The sequence below is a fragment of the Hippichthys cyanospilos genome, chromosome 10 (assembly GCF_059441005.1).
Source record: "Hippichthys cyanospilos isolate Australia breed blue-spotted pipefish chromosome 10, RoL_Hcya_1.0, whole genome shotgun sequence".
Lineage (NCBI taxonomy): Eukaryota > Metazoa > Chordata > Actinopteri > Syngnathiformes > Syngnathidae > Hippichthys > Hippichthys cyanospilos.
In genome coordinates, this window is record NC_142378.1 from 6,972,494 (window position 1) to 6,991,420 (window position 18,927).

Consider the following 18,927-nt stretch of genomic DNA (forward strand, 5'->3'; position numbering starts at 1 on the left):
TTTTAAAATGGATAATTGTACAACAAAAGACATACAATTTAAAATGTTGAAAATTTAACAAGTATACAAAATATATAAAAACGACTTTTTGGTTGTAAATATTAGTACGTTATCCACATGTATTAGGAAACATCAAACAATAAATTATCATTAACCAATTGGCGACTAGAAGTCGACATTCAAACAATTCTCCTCTGTTGTGGTCGGTGATGCGTTCAAGTGTCACAAGGTTGTCCTCATATTCCCCCTCCCTCCTTCCCTCCTCGAGATAGGCACTGCGCATGCGCGTGGCAGCACTCCGCGTCTCCCAGTGAAGTCCACGCGGATGTCACTCGCTTTTCATCCTTTTCAGTCAAATCGCCACACCACCACCGACCACCGTCACCTTACTTTCAACTTTCACTACAACACGTCACCGGGAAGAAGAGTCGCCTAATATTGACGTAAGTTAGCCAACTTCTGGTAGGATGCTAGCTGCTACTTTAGCTTTTATCGTATTTATCGTATAATGGCGCAAAAGTCCCACCAGAAAGTTTGCCTCCTGTGTTTTCCGCCCTTTTCATTAACACCAGAAAACTATGTATCAATATCGTGCAGTGTAGACGAAATGATGTGTGAGTTTGAGAGACCACGTGAACGTGTGAAAATTTCCGCGCGTGTGTGGGAGTGTGTACGAAAGACAGTTTGGTTTGTGTATGTATGTGAGTATGTATGAGAGACCGTAGGAAAGTGTGAGAGGGAGTGCACGTGTGCGTGAAGAGAGTTTGGTTTGTGTGAGTGTGTTTTGAGAGAGACATACGAAGAAAATTGTCAGGGATTGTTCGTATGTGTGAGTTTGGTTTTAAAATGAGAGTGTTTATGAAAGAGGGTTTGATTTTGATATGAGTGACAGCGCGAAACTGAAGGGCACTGTGTGACAGAAGAGAGAGGGAGTTTGCTTCTGTGTGAGAACGTGATTATTTGCATTTCTAAAATCTTCCAAATTATGTGTCATGCTTGAAAAACTATACAATAAAAGAAAATGGATATTGTACTTCATTTTTGTCAAATGATGCAAAACCTACAGATTTACAAATAATATTTATGCATTCAGTGCCAACCATTTCTCGACTGCTTTCCCCTAGCTTGAATAAATTAAGGGAAGCATTTAGGAACATACCCAAGATTGAATGTCAACAATTCAGTCGAAAAAATACATTGGCATTGAATGAGTTAAAATAATTTTTTAAACTACATAGCCATCCAGTTAGTATAGATCTTTGGCATTTCTAGTCGTCAGTTCCTGTGATAAGAGTTATGATTTTTAAAATAAACTAATTTGCATTCAAGAAAGTCAGTGCAAATGTTCAATTTATTGTTGAAAAAAAATCAATGAGTCCCAGGATTGATTTGGATTGTGTCATGCTTGGCGGAAGATGATGAGATTATCGCTGTTGACCCCGTCGTCTATGCTGACGTTTTATATAGCTATACTCATGTGACAAATTTAGAGCGCTGGTATTTTTTAATATAGTGGCAAATATTGGAAACAAACAGGATAAAAAAAATCTAAGATATACAAAAGATAATGCATTGGATAACAAATAAGGAAAATATAAGATGATTAAAAAAAATAATGCAAAATGTCTGCTTGAAAAAACATAAAACATTAAAAACCAATTTAAAAAAACAAAAGCAAAATATTGGATTATGGATATACTACCATATTAGACAAAAATAAAAACAAATCTAAATAAATACTGTCAATCTTTTAATTCATCAGCAATGGCTGTGGTGAGATTTTACGGCGGTGAGGTGAAGGGGCGGAGCCTGCAGCGGGCAGCCAAGCTCTACCCCCGACTGTCCATCCTCACAGAGCTATGCTACAACGTTGAGCTGACAGGTCGGTGCGAAATAAAGGTCAAATACTTGACAAAGTCTACACACCCTTGTTCAAATGCGAGGTTTTTGAAATGTAAAAAAAATAATAAATTGACATGATCTCTTTGTGCGGCAGGGTGCGACAGTCTGAATGCAGAACACAAGGAGGTCCTCGTCTGGTTGTTCCAACCTCCACTGGAGTCGGAAACCCTCAGTGAGACGCCCAAAATAAAAGAGACCATCGGGGCTACACTAGTGGAGATTGGACCCAGGTATATTGAACCAATTTCTCAAAAGTTAAAAAAAAAACAAAAAAAAACCGTATATAGTATGAATAGGCAGCTCGGTGGTTTAGTGGTTAGCATGTCCGCCTAATAGGTAAAGGACCTGAGTCCAAGTCCAGCTGGCGCCAGCCTTCCAGTGTGGAGTTTGCATGGTCTCCCCGAGCCAGAGTGGGTTCGCTCCAGGCACTCCAGCTTCCTCTCACACTCCAGAAACAACATGGCAGGTGTATTGAACAAAATAAAGTGTCCTTAGGTGTGATTGGGTGCGTGGATTGTTGCTCGGGTGTCCCTACTGCCCAAAGTCTGCTGGAATAGGCAACAGCAAGCCTGTGACCTTTGTGAGACAATGGATGGATAGTACAAATAGACAAAAATGTTTACAAAACTTTACAAAATCATTTCAAAAAGCCAAAATTAGGCCTCGGTGGGCTGTATTTTTATTTGTTTTCATGATTTTTTTTCAAAATGATATTGATCAAGGCTTTGCCTTGTTGTTGTTGTGCTCTTTAGGCTGAACTTCTCCACTGCTTGGTCCACCAACGCCGTGTCCATCTGCCAGAGCGCCGGCCTCGCCAATGTCACACGGGTAGAATTGTCACAGAGATTTCTTATCAAGGTGAACATGACTCAAAAGAAGCAACGATTGACATCATATAGATTTACTTTTTAACAGGATAACGTTTGACCAAATGGTTAGCTACATAAAAAACAAATGTTACAATACAATAGTATCACATGTACAATATAAACATTTTAATATGTGCACAGCACATTGTGACATGTTGTTTCCTGTGTCTTCTCCAGCCGAAGGACGGCGATACGGCCGACGTCCAGAAGGACGTGAAGAATCTGATCACCCTCCTGTATGACAGCATGACGGAGTGCGTCTACGAGCGCCCCATCTCCTCCTTCGCCGTGGACGCCCGAGCTCAGCCCGTGTTTGAGGTGGACGTCCTGGGCGAGGGGCGTGCCGCGCTGGAGAAGGCCAATGACCAGCTGGGTGAAATGTCTAGTTTATTTCCTTATTGGCATACATGCAGTGTCAACCTTGTGTTCTCTTCTTCATGGCCTCTTTTCAATGTGGCTGCTCTGTGTCTGTTGGTGGAGGTAATAGTGTCACATGACCTTGCGCTAATGTTATTTACTAGTCACACCAGGGCCGTGCCTCTAGTTATCTTGCACGTGCTTGTATTGTGACCACTCTCGGAAGAGGACATGACACGCTCACTGGAAACGCTAAAAAAAAAAAAAAATACTCGTGGAAAATATTTGAATAGTAATTTAAAATGTTAGAGAAATAATGCAAGCCTATTACATAAACAATACACAAATATTAGAGAAAAAATAAAAGCCCAAAAATGAAAACTCACACAGGTACATTTGATGAAGAATAATCTACCTAAAATACCTAAATGTCAAGGAAAAAAAAAAAAAAAGTTTAGTCAAATAAAATGTATTGACTAATGCACTCGTATTATACAAACAATGTGCAAAATTATATTAATTTATATGAATTGGACCAAGAAATATTAATATAGGATAGTTATATAAAAAAATATACACAACTCAGAGATAGTACATTCATTCCAAAAAATAAATACTAGACAGAACAAAAATAATAGAAAATCAACATTTATACAATAAAAATAAATTCATTTAAAAAATGTACAAATGTAGACGAACAACAATATAATTATATGGATACCAAATTATTAGATGGAACAATACAAAAATTGTAAAACAAAAAAAAAAACATGCAATAATAATAATAATAGGGCAGCTCAGTGGTGCAGTGATTAGCACGTGCGCCTGACAATTAAGGAACCCATGTTCGAATCAGGCTGGCTCCAGTTTTACTGTGTGGAGTTTGTATGTTCTCCTCGAGTCTACGTGGGATCTCTCCGGGTACTCACCCAGCTAAAAGGAAAAAAAACTTAGCGATAACTAACACGTCCTTTTAATTTATTTAGCTTTTTTTTTCCTGCTATCCAAAATAGCAAATATGGAGTCGAAGAATAACATAAACAAGGCTCTCATGCTTATGCTTCCCCCAGGTCTAGCCTTTGATTCGTGGGATCTGGACTTTTACACGGCAATGTTCCAGAGGATCCAGAGGAACCCGACCAGCGTGGAGTGTTTCGACCTGGCTCAGTCCAACAGCGAGCATAGTCGCCACTGGTTCTTCCGCGGGCGCATTGTCATCGACGGGCAGGAGCAGAAGGAGACGCTCTTCCGCCTTATCATGGACACGCAGGAGCACAGCAACGCCAACAATGTCATCAAGTTCTGTGACAACAGCAGGTAGGACACCATCAAACAAGACAATGGCTTTTTTATTTTTTTATTTTTGCTGCATCAGTGTATGTTTATGTGTGTGTGTGTATTTTTAGTGGCATCAAGGGCATGGAGCTGGAGTGCATCTACCCCAAAGATACGTCGCAAGCAAGTCCTTACGAAACACGGCGGTCGCTGCGACATGTCATCTTCACCGCCGAGACGCACAACTTCCCAACAGGTCAGATCACGCCGTGACATGTTTCCCCCAATGTTATTCAGAGGTTTCACATGTGGTTAAATGAAACAGGCGTGGCTCCATTTAGCGGCGCCACCACGGGCACCGGGGGCCGTATTCGAGATGTCCAGAGTGCCGGGCGGGGAGGTCACGTCATCGCTGGCACCGCCGGGTATTGTTTCGGCAACCTGCACATACCAGGTCCAAGACTCGCTCACTTTCAAAGCCGCTGAAGTTTATTCCCCCTGCCTCTACTTTAATGCCTCCATCCCCTGCAGATTACGCACTTCCCTGGGAGCAAGATGGCGATGAATGGGAGTACCCCACCAGCTTCGCCCCGCCGTTGCAGGTGGCCATCGAGGCCAGCGATGGCGCCTCGGACTATGGCAACAAGTTTGGGGAGCCGGTTCTGTCAGGTGGGTAGATGAGATTTGCACATACAAATGTGATCATAAGACAAAAAAAAAAAAAAACTGATATTTTCCCTGGTAGGATTCGCCCGTTCTTTTGGTATGCGGCTGCCAAATGGAGAGCGACGAGAGTGGATAAAGCCCATCATGTTCAGCGGAGGACTCGGTTCCATTGAGGATGCACATGTAAAGAAAGAGCAGCCGCAGAAAGGTTAAAACACTTTTACTATTTTATACTGTTTTTAAGCATTTCATTTTCTGCCTACTTCTTGTAACCCTTTTCAGAGGTTTTTATATACATTTTATTTGAAATTGAATTGTACCGGATTTTCATTGTTGCCATTTGTATTTTAGGTTTTTATGGACAAAATTAGATTATTGAAATAAGTAAATAATAAAATGTAAATGCACCCAATTATGGCCAAGAGGCTAACTAATTCCCATTGGTAGTTTTCCTGTTATAAGGAATATGGCTAATATAAAGCAACAACAACAATAAAATCACTTTAAAAGAAACACTCAATAAAATCAAAATACAGACACAATACATACTCTACGTTAATTGTTATAAACGTTAAAGATACGTTTAATATTGGGCTGGCAGCGTTTGAGTTAAAAAAAAAGTGTTTTTTTTATTTGACAGATGTATAATTGATGTTTAATTGATGTATATGTAATTTGTGATTTAAAAATAAATTTACTTTGTACTAGTAAAATGTTAGTATTTTCATATTTTTTTCATGCAATTACAAATAAAAAAATAATGCATTCAGGTGAATGAGCAGTGTATTTTGAATTATTTTTGTGTTTTTGAGCAACTAAATATATACAAGAGGCCAATCCATTAATAATAAGTCAATTCATTCAATGTACGAAATTTTGGATATCATTATTTGTAATGTATTTAGGAAATGCATTATAAAATAACAAAAAATATCTACTTTAATTTAGAAAAATGTAATCAATACATTAATTTCGGTAACTGATCACCTAGTTGTCTGTTTTGATGTCAACATAAATCACGAGGTTAGATAAATGCACAATAAAAAAATGTCTTTACAAAGACTGTAATGATCCCTTTAAATGACACCATTTTAGAGTTATTCATTCAAAATGCATGTTTTTTGCGCAACTTAACTGTGACATAAGAGACAAAAGTTTAGAAACACCGTGATGCAGTAGTTGTGCCACTAACGGCAACCACAATAATAAAAAATGGCTTTTAGGCTCATTTTCACGTTTTTTACATTTTGCAGTTGTATAATATGTAGTGGACAGTTTTTGCGACCATTTATCTTGAGTGATGTTCTCTCTGCTACATTCATCAATCAGGTATGGAAGTGGTGAAGATTGGAGGCCCAGTGTACCGAATCGGTGTGGGAGGTGGAGCGGCTTCCTCTGTTCAAGTACAGCCACTAAAACCTTGGTTGTGTGATGCTCACTGACCTCTCTTTAATGCTGAGCATTAAATTGGCAATTGGCACCCGGCAGGTCCAAGGTGACAACTCCAGCGAAAGAGACCTGGGCGCCGTGCAGCGAGGAGACGCTGAGATGGAGCAAAAGATGAATAGAGCGCTGAGGGCGTGCCTGGAGCGCTGCGGCGGCAACCCCATCTGCAGCATCCATGACCAAGGAGCAGGAGGGAACGGTATGATGAAATGTTCCTAAGCTAAGTGATGAAGCTCAATTTTTCCTTTTTCTTTTTTTCATTTCCAGGAAATGTTCTAAAGGAGCTGAGCGAGCCTGCAGGTGCTGTCATCTACTGCAGCCGATTCAAGGTGAGATGCAGCGTAAAGATCAAATCGTCTGAAGTGAATTTATCAAGGGCAAAGTTGTCACCTATAGACCTAGGTTGCCCACACATTGTCAGCATTCGGTATAATTAAATCAGTTTTTCTTTGTCATTTCAGAAAGGTGACCCAACACTTAGCGTTCTGGAGTTGTGGGGCGCTGAGTATCAGGAAAGCAACGCAGTGCTGCTGCGCCCATCAGACCGCTCCTTCCTGGAGAGGGTGTGCCAGAGAGAGAAATGCCCCGTGGACTTTGTGGGGAACATTACCGGAGATGGCAAGGTGGGGGTCCTTGATGAAGACTTTTAAACTTTTGTTCTCAATATATAAGAGTTCCCTGTTGTCTTAACAGGCTGTATCTGTTATGTGCTTTTGACAAAATATCTAAGGATCATTTAATCTTAGATGTCACCAGGTTTGAGTGCTATCTGCACTTTCAACACAACTCACCGCAGTTTTGCTCTCTAAAGAGTTGAACCAACCATTTGCTATACACACCGTTAAGTCATTTTGGCCTGTCTTCTTTGTCCAACAATCATGACTGTGTGTGCATCTTTTACAACTTCTGCCCTTCCTTAGATTGTGCTTGTAAACGACGATGTCAAAGACAGTGAGGCATTGGCCAACCGGCGCCATCCTGTGGACCTGCAGCTGGACTGGGTGCTGGGCAAGATGCCCCAGAAGGAATTCCGGATGGAGCGACTTAGCCCTGTGCTTCGGCCGCTTCTGCTTCCCGCCAAGCTGACGGTCAGAGATGCCCTGGACAGAGTTTTACGCTTGCCTGCTGTAGCCTCTAAACGCTACCTTACCAACAAGGTTTGTTCATGTTACTTGTCCTCAGAATAAAATGAGAATAGGTCAACCAAAAGCTGATCAGTGATCTAAAAATATGAAAATCAATAAATTGATCCCCTTTGTGGCTTTTGGTGGGTTTTTACAGGTGGATAGATCCGTGACGGGATTGGTTGCCCAGCAACAGTGCGTGGGCCCCCTTCACACGCCATTGGCAGATGTGGCAGTGGTAGCCCTGTCGCCGTTTGGTCTGGAAGGGGCGGCGACGGCCATAGGCGAGCAGCCTATCAAAGCATTGGTGGACGCAGCTGCGGGTGCTCGCATGGCAGTTGGCGAAGCGCTCACCAACCTGGTGTTTGCCAGAGTCACAGCGCTAAAGGTGAGGAGATACATTAGCATGACTAGACAAGACAGTGGTACATTGTCTTACAAGTTTATAGAACAAATAACTGATTTTACAGTTGTTCACCCATGATAAAAAATACCCACTAAAACCAACAAAACAGTGGCTCACAACTAAAAAAAAAACAAAAAAAAAACCAATGTTTGTGTGTATGTTTTCTAGGATGTGAAGTGCAGCGGTAACTGGATGTGGGCGGCCAAGCTGCCCGGCGAGGGGGCACTCCTGTGGGAGTCGTGCAGAGCCATGTGCAAAGTGATGGGGGAGCTGGGCGTGGCCATTGATGGCGGCAAGGACTCGCTGAGTATGGCTGCGCGAGTAGGGAAAGAGACTGTCAAAGCTCCAGGTATGCTTGCAAATCTTAGGTATTGCTAGCATTCCCCATTTAAATAAAAATCACACCTCCAATAAACACCTTTTTAAACTCACACTTGTGAACACAGCTGATAACTGTGTAAATTATAATGTTGCTTGTGTTTCAGGAGCTCTGGTTATCTCGGCCTATGCCGTGTGTCCAGACATCAGTGCCACCGTCACGCCTGATCTTGAAGATCCAGAAGGCAAAGGTGACAAATACACAACTAAAAAAATATTGTTCCAGCCGTGACCCTTGACTTGTTTCTGCAGGCGTGCTGCTGTGGGTTCCTTTAAGTCCGGGTCAGCACCGTTTGGGAGGTTCAGCCTTGGCTCAGTGCTACGCTCAGCTGGGAGATTGCTCTCCTGACATGGATCAGCCACAACTTTTGGCTGCCTGCTTCAAGACCACTCAGACGCTATTAAACGGTCAGTTTGCAGTTTGAAAGGCATGATTTTGTTATGGCTTTTTCGTTAAATCTAAGGTAATCCATAGACACTATACATACATAAGTAAAGGTTACTGTAAACAATATATTTATTTAATAAATATAAATTTTGATTTGACTCGTGTGAATAATAGAAATGAAAAGATTCTATTATTCAGATTTTTTTAAATGAATGAATTAGAACAAAAAATACAATGTAAAATAAAAAACATGATTTTTAATTTAAAAACTAAAGTAACCAGCAACATAAATGAAAAACAATACAAATCCTAAATTCCTATTTTCTAATAAATATATCATTCTAATGTATTGATTAAAAAAAAAATAGTATAACATTTTCGGGGATTTTTCTTCGAATATTTTGCAGTTTAGATTTCAGTCAAACAGGGAGAAAAATCTTAGGAAGATTTGTTGCTGTCGTTTTTTGAAAATAATCAAAATGTTGCAAGGAATTGCTCTAATGTCATACAATGCGCTCCCTCAGATCGTCTGCTGAGTGCAGGACACGACATCAGCGATGGAGGCCTCATTTCCTGCATCCTGGAGATGGCATTTGCTGGAAACCGCGGCGTGGATCTGGATGTGCCATCTTTGGGAGCCCCGGGGGGTGAGGAATTTGGCTACTTCATTAGCTCTTCATTCATTGGAAATTACAGACAATTTCATGACAATTAGGCTCAGTTTTGAAAGTCATACTGTATGACCAAAGCCGAGACTGGTTTTAGTTGGCAGCAAGTGCTCTCTAATTCAAATTAGACTAGTGATTACATTCTTAGTTAAACAAATTATTCAATTCCACCTCTGAAATTGAATGATTAGTATGATATAATTAGTATTTGTGTCAATAGTCTGAATTAAAAAAAATATATATATAAAAAATACTTGTTGACTTTATGAATGTGTTTACTTACATCGCACGTCTGTGGCGCCATAAAGAAGAAGAATGCAGGCCATATGCGGCCCCTGGGCCTTACTTTGCCTACCCCTGCATTAGTTTGTGCAGGTGTACCTAATGAAGTGTCTCGATCCTCTATGCAGTCATGGAGCTGCTCTTCAGTGAAGAGCTGGGTCTGATTCTGGAAGTGTCAGAGCCCAATGGTGAAAGCGTGTGCCGCAGATTCCTTGACGCCGGCGTCGCTTGTCATCGCATCGGCAGAACCAGCGGCTTTGGACCAGAGGCTACGGTGAGACCTCATCTTCCTCCGCCTCTTCATCGCCTCTCGAGTCTTCACTTCATAGCTCGCTGCACCTTCCCCAGGTGACGGTGCGCGTGGACGGAAAAGAAGTGTTGAGGGAGCGCCTGGCCATCCTCCGAGCATTGTGGGAGGAGACCAGCTTCCGGCTGGAGCGCCTGCAGGCCGACGAACTGTGCGTTCAACAGGAAGAGGAGGGGCTAGCCAGGAGGACGCAGCCTAGCTTCAAAGTGACCTTCGACCCATCTGAGATGCCCCTTTACAAGCAGCCTGGTAAGACTATTTCAAAGAGGAGAGAACGTGAATGTGAAGGCTTTATTTACTGATTTGCCCTTGCCATTGACTTGCGACCAGTCCTGAGAAAACCACCTTTACCTCAGCAAATGTCATTTAGGATAAGCAACATGTATTAACCACAATAAACATCTCTAGGTGAGAGTATCACTTTTCTAACCTCTTCCCGTTCCATCTCCATTTCATGTCTGCCAGGAATAAGTACTTGTATTATTTATTTCGAGAATGAGTAATTTTATTTTGATTATAAAATGGCGAGTTTCTTTTTTACAGGTGCATTAAGATTAAAAATGTAAAAAAAAAAAAAAAAAAAAAAAAATTGTAGGTGAGGTACAAAAAAGAAGCTCAAACATATAAAATTATGAACACTTTGTTTTAATAATGATGTAAAACATATTTAAAAATGTTTTATGTATGATTTATTTCAGTTATAAGAAGCCATGTTTTTAATAAAATATTAGTTAAATCTGTAATCATGAATTTTCTCTCAACATTTTTTGTTTATTTGCAACAAATTAAACAATATAATTAGCTCAAAGTAAATTAATGGGTAAAACATTTAGGTTGACGTGTATCGGAGAAAAAAAAAGCTTAATTGTTGCAACAAAAAATCTACATTTTGCCATGCGATGTCTATGATGCAATATATTAATGTTATGTAGGACAATATGGTGTTCCACCTGAGTCAATACTGATGTTGATTATTTTCCTGTTTAATAGATGAATCGTTGTAAATGAATTATTAAATAAATAAATAAAAGTTAATGAAAGGGTAATAAAAGTTTAATTTCCTTTCCTTATATTCAAAATGACATGATGACAGGATAGAAGATGCGCAAACTTAAGGATTCTCATGCTGGTTTGGTTTGTATTATCTCAGAACAATGTCAAATACGTTGACCAAAGTTTTCCAAAGCAAAAGGAGATTAATAGATGACAAAAGTTAATACTGTAGGTCTGCTTTACTGGAGGACTCAAAAGATGTAAATATTTACTTCTGAGAGTTTGAAATCCCAAGGTTTTGGACAATTTCGATTTAAAAAAAAAAAAAATTATCAAAAAAGAAATCGATCGATTTGAGTTGATGATCAATTGTCAATGAATCGTTGCATCTTTTAACTCCGCTTTTTAACTGTTTTGCAGCAGCGGAGCAGCCTCGGGTGGCCGTGGTGAGGGAGGAGGGCAGCAACGGCGATCGAGAAATGTCGGTTTCTCTCCACATGGCGGGATTTGAGGTTGGCACGCTTCCCATCGCACTCGAACCTGTTTACAGACCAAATTTTCCAACATGTGGTTTCTGTTCAAAAATGATCTTGCGATTAGCATTCAGTCACAGCATCACAATTTTTGTCCTGGTTTGCACTATAGGTGTGGGACGTGACCATGCAGGACCTGTGCTCCGCCGCCGTCACGCTGGAGCCGTTCAAGGCGGTGGTTTTCGTGGGCGGTTTCAGCTACGCCGACGTGCTGGGCTCGGCCAAAGGTTGGGCCGCCACCGTGGCCTACAACGCCGCCGCCAAAGCCCAGTTTGAGCGCTTCCGGCAAAGAACCGACACGCTGAGCCTGGGCGTGTGCAACGGCTGCCAGCTGCTTGCTCTGCTGGGCTGGGTGGGAGAGAGCCCAGATGGCGCAGGTGATATACAATGGCGTGAAACATGGAAAAGAGAGAATAGTAACTGTGTGGCTTTAATATCGTGTTGTAGTCAGTCCGTCAAACTCGTTAGCAGGAAAAATTGAGCCCGATATTTGATCGTATAAGAAAATTCAAACTGCATCGGGAAAGCCTTGCAATATTGGGTGACTTTTCTGTCCTCCAGCGTCCGACGTGGTACTGACTCACAACAAGTCGGGCAGATTCGAGTCTCGTTTTGTCACCGTGGGAATCCAGGCGTCGCCGTCAGTGTGGCTGGCCGGCATGGAGGGCTCGGCTTTGGGCGTGTGGGTCGCTCACGGCGAAGGTACTTCAGCCGAGCGCTTGATCCATTGATCCGTCCGAAACAAAATTTGTTGTTTCTTGTAGGTTTGATGAAGTTCCGCAACGCCCGGGTTCTAGATGACATCACATCAGGTGGCCTGGCACCGGTCCGTTACCTGGACGACGTTGGTCTACCCACAGAAGAGTACCCTCTGAATCCCAACGGGTCGCCACAGGGTGTGGCGGGCCTGAGCTCCAAGGATGGCAGACACCTGGCCATGATGCCCCACCCGGAACGATGCACGCTAGGCTGGCAGTGGCCATGGGCACCACGCAGCTTCAGGCCACAGCTGAAGACGTCGCCCTGGCTGCGCATGTTCCGCAACGCCGTCGCCTGGTGTAGCCAAAAATGCTGAATGCACCTTGTTTTTCTCTTACTGCTGTACTTTTTTCCATGTTTTTTTTCTCCCTTTAAAAATGAAATTTTGATTTTGTTAAAAATCATTAAACTACTCAATTCGTTATCCATTATCACGGCTCATCTGTTTTCTGGATTTGGTCTTGACTTTCCAAATATTTTAAATTGAAAGACTGCAATAAATATTTTATTTTACACATAAAAACAATGTACAGTACATTTACAATATATGTTCAATTTAGATACTGGTATATGTATATTTTGATTATTATTAATCAAAATGATCATTTATTAAACACACTGATTTTGAAATGATTGAATTTTCTTCTAGCTGGCCACGACTCCGGCGCCGGCGGTGCGTCCTCTCCCCGGCACCATCTGATGATTGACATTGAGAACGCACAGGACGAGCAGGACCACAACCACCAAGTCGTCCAGCAGTCCCAAGAGGCCGCAGAGGGGTGGGGCCACTTTTGAGGATACCGACGGAGAGGCCGCAGAGACGGCGGCGCCCGCGCAGCACAGCGCCACCCGTAAGAAGAAGAGCCACACCAGGCCCCCCGGGGTACCCGAGCCACGTACCGCCAGCTGCAGCAGGACGGGCGCGTCCGAAAGGTAGTCCCGCATCTAGAACAGAATTACAAATTTGTATGTAAAATTAAATTCCAGATTGACTTTAGAATCAAGTCAACAATGTTAACAAAATCCTAAAAAAAAAGGGAAAATTAATACACAATGTTTTAAAGCCAGCCATTAATATTGATTTAGAGATTTAAAAAGCAAAATACAAACAAAATTAATTCTAATAAAATGCATTAATATATTCAAAAGTAACAGTTTGAAGATGACATTTTTTTAAATAATTATGTATTTATTCAATGTGGTGGGTTTGTTTAAGGATGTACTGACTCGTCTTGGTGCTCCAGAATAGCGTTTGTTGTAGTCGCTGATTTGGCCCAGAACATCCTTGGACTGCTGATCTAGTCGGCTCTCATTAAACAACTGACACATGACGCTGACCTGAGGAGAAAATATGACTTTGAACTTTCTCACGCCATTCAAACAAAAACACATAACGTAAAGTCAATAAGTAATGTCTAACTTTTTGTGAATTTTGCCTATTTGCGAATTAAATTTGCAACAAAGTTTTACTTTGGCGCCATCTAGAGACATTGTTGTTAAATTCAATTGCCTACGTTTGATTAAATTCTAAAATGTGATATTGAGGACCTCGTAGTTCGAGTGGAAGATATTCATGTACTCGTATTATTTAAGATAAATAGTACTGATAAGGCCAACGTGTCAACATGTCAGAAGCATGATGATGCTTTATGATCCTCTGTTCTGAGTGGTTTGCCACCATCTTGATGCTTCTACAATTTCAAAACCTTTTAAGGGGTGTCAATTACTGAATAGATTTTCAAATTTTGCTGCAAGGTTTGCTGTTTATAATTCACAAATAGCAGGGCTTTATATGTAGCTTCATACCTTTTGTCTACAGAGGGGACAGTTGACTGCGTCCAACCATGTCCCATGTCTCCAATAGGCGATCAAACAAGGAGCTGGAAAACCAGGAATTAAAAATACATGAAAATAATTGAAAGCAAAAGCACGCACTGAAATGATTATTTAATCAAATGTTCAAAAATATTAGAATACTAAAACAAAATACTGAAAAGGAAATGGATTTTTACAAAAAATACAGCAAAGTAAAACAAAATATTAAATAGACCTAAAATGTAAATACAACTTATGAGGTAGTAATCGTAAAAATGTATATCATAAAGATTTTCATTCATCAGGTTAGTTGAGTCAGCTGACCAGAGTTAGTCATTAAACAGTGAACAGATGGTCTCAAGACCGCGTGCGTCACACTGATGAATTAAACACACAAATTGGATGACACACCAGACCACCGTTTTGACAAACAGCCGCTGGATCACCATCGGCTATCACCTCGCCTTCTTGAAGAACTCCAAGATGAAATGTCCCTAATCGCCACGAAAGCTGCCGGGCAATTTTGGAAACTAAATTGGAATTCATTTTTCATCAATTCATTTTTTTACAGCGTTTATCCTTGTTATAAATAGCATGGTATATGAACTGAACATTTTAGAAGATTAAGGGATCAAATTAGGGTACAGATTTGCAAAATTGGGTTCCAGATTAGTACATGGAGGGGTACATATGAGTAAATTGAAGGAACAAATTAGTAAACTGAAAAAACAGATTAGTAAAATGAGGGTGCAGATTAGTATATTTAGGGTACATATTAGTAAATTAAAAGTACAGATCAGTAAATTGAGAAAACATTAGTAAACTGGGGTTACAGATTAGTAATATGAGTGTACAAATTCGCAAACTGAGGGAACAGATTCGTAAATTGATGAAACAGTAGTAAATTGAGTGATCAGATTAGTAAATTAAGGGTGCAGATTAGTAAATTGAGGGAACAGATTAGCAAAGTGAGGGTACATGAGTAAATTGAAGGAACAGATTAGTAAATTGAGGGTACAGATTAGTAAATTGAGGGAACAGATTAGCAAAGTGAGGGTGCATTAGTAAATTGAAGGAACAGATTAGTAAATTGAGGGTACAGATTAGTGGGTACCGATTGAGGCAACAGATAAGTAAACCAGGGGTATAGATTAGTAATATGAAGGTACAGATTAGCAAATTGAGGGAACAGATTAGTAAATTGAGGGAATAGATTAATAAATTGAGGGAACAGATTAGTAAAATGAGGGTACAGCTAAAACAATTGCGGGAGCAAATGAATATTTTTTTACTTCATGCACCAGAGGTCCTCTGTACAGTTCTAAGGGGCATTCGAGGGCATTTTTCCTAATCCGAGCCCAGAAAAGTCCAACTTCCCACCTTCTTCGAACGCAACATTAGCTCATGCACATTTTCAAACAGCATGTGACTCAAAAAAATCGAAAAATGTGCACTCGTACCGCAGAATAAATGTCCGCAGTTGGTCTGCACGGGGAAACTGGCCGCCTGCAGGCACACTGGACAATGCCGCTCCCTCTGGCTTGTCGATGGACATAACTGTGGACATTCCTGCGCCAGCAACAAGTAAAGCACAAGAAACGGGAAGTGATACGTCCCTGTTAAAGCAGCAGTAAAAGGGAGTGGCTGTATTGTATCAAAGTGCTTTTACAGCCTATATACTCGACATACATATACTGTAGTGTACTGCCGAAATATACTATAGTGTAATATAAACTATCCAAACATAAAATACTTTTGTGAAGCATCAAACAACAGGAATATCTGTTGCATCTGTAGAGCTGGCGCATTAATCCAAACATGTTTCAAAATGTATTGCGGTTCCGTGATAGGATGGAAAAAAGGGAGAAATCAAACAAACAGGAAGTCAAAATGAAATAATAATGAAATAATAAAAATGAAAAAATAATTTGTACCATGCCGCTGGCAATGGGCGGTGACGTCTGGCCTTGGGTTGAGCCTAGGTGACCCTGACCCGTTGGACCTTGAGAAGGAAGACGGCGCCATCTGTAAGGTGACAGGATGCCAAGATAAACACACGTCCTCTCACATTTTATGGTTGTGATGACACTTTGTGTGTGTGCGTAAATCGTAGCGGAGCTTTTACCGTGTCACTGGCACCTCTAAGATATGTGCAAAGCTGAAGCTGGTGTGAAATACCATTTCATTTATTAATTTGTTGAAATGTGAAAATTATTTACGTCATCAAAATTCTGTTGGAAAAAAAATAGGATGATTTAAAATAAGCAAAATTAAATGCCAACAGAATTTGTAAATATGGCAAGATTTTGAATAAGACTCACAGGGAATAAGTACTTTTATAAAGTAAAAAAGTAATATTGTGTTTTTTCAACCTGTAATAATATTTTTAACGTAGAATTATTATATCTGGGGAACTTAGAGTTGATGACTGGAAATAATAAAAATCTGCTACGTAAAAATAACTTGATCTGCATTTAAGGAATGTGGAAAAGGGGATAAATGTTTAAGATTTCTGTGCAAAGTATGACATTTTGGTGATGTGAAAATGATATTCTTAAACTTTTTGAAGTTGGAATAATTTGCATCAATCAATTAAGTGTTATTGTGAAAACTTCCTGTAAACTTCCTGTCCCAAAAAAAGAGGCAACAAACATCACATCGCTAGCTAACAGTATGCTGTGAAGGTAAACTTCAAAATAAATACACCATATATTGCATTAATGTCAATACGATAGCCTTAGTATGCTTTTATTTTGAAGAGAGCCTTCATGGTTGCTATCAACTAGCTTTACTCCTTAGTGTTTCTCTTTTTTTTATTGCCATCACATCAGGTGTGACCAACATCAACACACACTCACACACGTACACGCCTCATCGCTCTTGCTTAGCACTAGTCTAAATCTGTGGTGCATTCGATGGTAATCAGACATTTTAAACTCAGGGTGAAAAAAGGCTAATGCATTAAAATGAATAAATCTGAATAAACAATGTGGGCTTTCTATCCAGCTATTAAAGCAAGAAAATATCTTTCAAATTTGGGACTTTTATTGCAAGGTGTGGCGTGAATGAGCAGAATATTTTGAAGTTGGTACAGTTTGAAGAAATGCGGAAAGAGGACGTAAATATGCAAAGTAGTTAAAAAGGAGAAAACTAATGTGAAAATTGGAATTTGAGAAACATTTGCCAAAATGTACCAATTGATTCGAATATGTTGAAAATGAGATGATTGAAGAAATATGGAGGGATCATTATTTTGGGTGTGTGTCAAACTCAAGCAAAGGTAAAACATCAACTACAGAAATGTATTGCTGCCACACTAGAAAAAAACAAAAACAAAAAACAACAGCATTTTATAATGTAGATTTCACGTCAAGACAGGTTAACATTAAAATGTGAATAATTTGGCTCGGTATACATGCACATATTTCATACATTTCGTTACATATTCAAAATGGCATTTTTGTCATACATCCCCCTCCATCATTTAAGTTGCTCATCCTTGTCCCAAAACATTTTTTTACGCTACCTGTAGCACAATTCCATCCCAAAACATCGCAACGACACTGAAACGCTGTCGATTTGTGACCTGACCTGATCTTGGAAATGTGACTGGCGTTCATAGTGAAGCTGAAGCAATCTGACGAAGAGGAAGTGAAATGCGGCCCGCCAGCATGGTAGTGCGGCCTAAATGACATCTGCTTGTTAATCATCAACCACCTTCTCCTCCGCGGCTTTACAAGCAGTAACCCCTTGAACTCGTCTAAGCGCCGCTGGTCAGATTAGCTAATTAGCACGGAAAACATTCCCGCAAACCATAAAACGAAAAGCGCATTCCAAAAGCTGGTCACAGGATTGCGGCGGGTTGAAGCCAAACTGGAGCACGCCCAGTTAAAAGTGGGCTAGAGCTGACCTGGACAATTATTTACCAACACGCCACTCCACATCATTATGATACCACTAAAATAAATACACGAGAGGTAGGACAAATTTCCAGCTTTGTTTGGCTCAGAGGAACTTCAAGGCCAATCAAGTTTAACTCAGGTACAAGGTGAACACTGTATGTTGTATATTACATAGTATTTTTATTGATGTTTGAGATGTCCTACTGTCCAAGTGATATTGAATGCACCTCCGGCCAACTGCAAGTATCGCATTCGATTTGTTTTGCTTCTCCACGTAGATATGGAACATTGAATGCAAGCACTTTTTTTTTTTGTAAAACCTTGCTCATATAACTGAAAACCAGTTACCACAATACTTCGCTGTCCCACATTGAGAACTCACCACCATAATGCTAAACTAGCTTTGATGTGATGTCATTTCCCATGATTCTTTGACTCCGGAGCAAACGTGTGAGAAATTTCTTGTCAATCACACTCAATAATTAGACACTTTAATATACCTTTTTAGCTTCAAATCAGTCCCTCCATCTGATTAATTGCTAAAATACAAGCGACTTTTCACAGAACTCACCTACATGGATTTCAAATCCTATGGGAATTGCATTTGCAAATATTTATATGGTTTTGCTCTTTCACCTTAAACTGAGAAACACTACATATGCAGCGCGTCCTCTAAAAATAGCACTGGTCAGTCGGGGTGGTGGGGGTCAGGGTGTTGCGAAAGCGATAAAAAGCCAGGCCGTCACAGTTGTATCAAAGTCCATTCAGTCTTGGGTCATCATTAAACATCACAGGATTACAGTATGTGTGTTTTGCTTTTATTTTTAGAAATCCCAGATAAAAAGGAGCAGTGTCAT

General features: G+C 40.4%; 2 protein-coding genes across 3 annotated transcripts; one reads left to right on the forward strand and one right to left on the reverse strand.

Moving 5' to 3' along the window:
- Positions 1-295: 295 nt before the first annotated feature.
- pfas (phosphoribosylformylglycinamidine synthase) lies at positions 296-12,784 on the forward strand. 2 transcript variants are annotated; one of them, XM_088426512.1, is made up of 26 exons: positions 296-443; positions 1,763-1,882; positions 1,997-2,132; positions 2,655-2,760; positions 2,949-3,144; positions 4,199-4,445; positions 4,535-4,659; positions 4,729-4,857; positions 4,935-5,072; positions 5,149-5,277; positions 6,399-6,472; positions 6,558-6,714; positions 6,783-6,844; positions 6,977-7,138; positions 7,436-7,672; positions 7,797-8,027; positions 8,214-8,394; positions 8,531-8,614; positions 8,676-8,831; positions 9,336-9,458; positions 9,890-10,035; positions 10,110-10,317; positions 11,482-11,573; positions 11,707-11,971; positions 12,156-12,296; positions 12,359-12,784. In XM_088426512.1, exons 2-26 carry the CDS (start codon positions 1,765-1,767, stop codon positions 12,667-12,669), a joined length of 3,954 nt encoding a protein of 1,317 aa, XP_088282638.1. In that variant the 5' UTR covers positions 296-443; positions 1,763-1,764; the 3' UTR covers positions 12,670-12,784. The 2 variants fall into 2 exon arrangements, with proteins under 2 accessions (XP_088282638.1, XP_088282634.1); XM_088426508.1 differs by lacking the exon at positions 296-443 and adding an exon at positions 476-614.
- A 58-nt stretch (positions 12,785-12,842) lies between these two features.
- Positions 12,843-18,059, reverse strand: LOC148416868 (E3 ubiquitin-protein ligase RNF170). The gene is made up of 6 exons (XM_088426513.1): positions 17,760-18,059; positions 16,103-16,193; positions 15,629-15,737; positions 14,160-14,233; positions 13,581-13,691; positions 12,843-13,298 (listed from the first exon to the last, which is right to left on the reverse strand). The coding sequence occupies exons 1-6, from the start codon at positions 17,876-17,878 to the stop codon at positions 12,999-13,001; spliced, it is 804 nt and encodes a 267-aa protein (XP_088282639.1). The 5' UTR covers positions 17,879-18,059; the 3' UTR covers positions 12,843-12,998.
- Between the last annotated feature and the right edge of the window lie 868 nt (positions 18,060-18,927).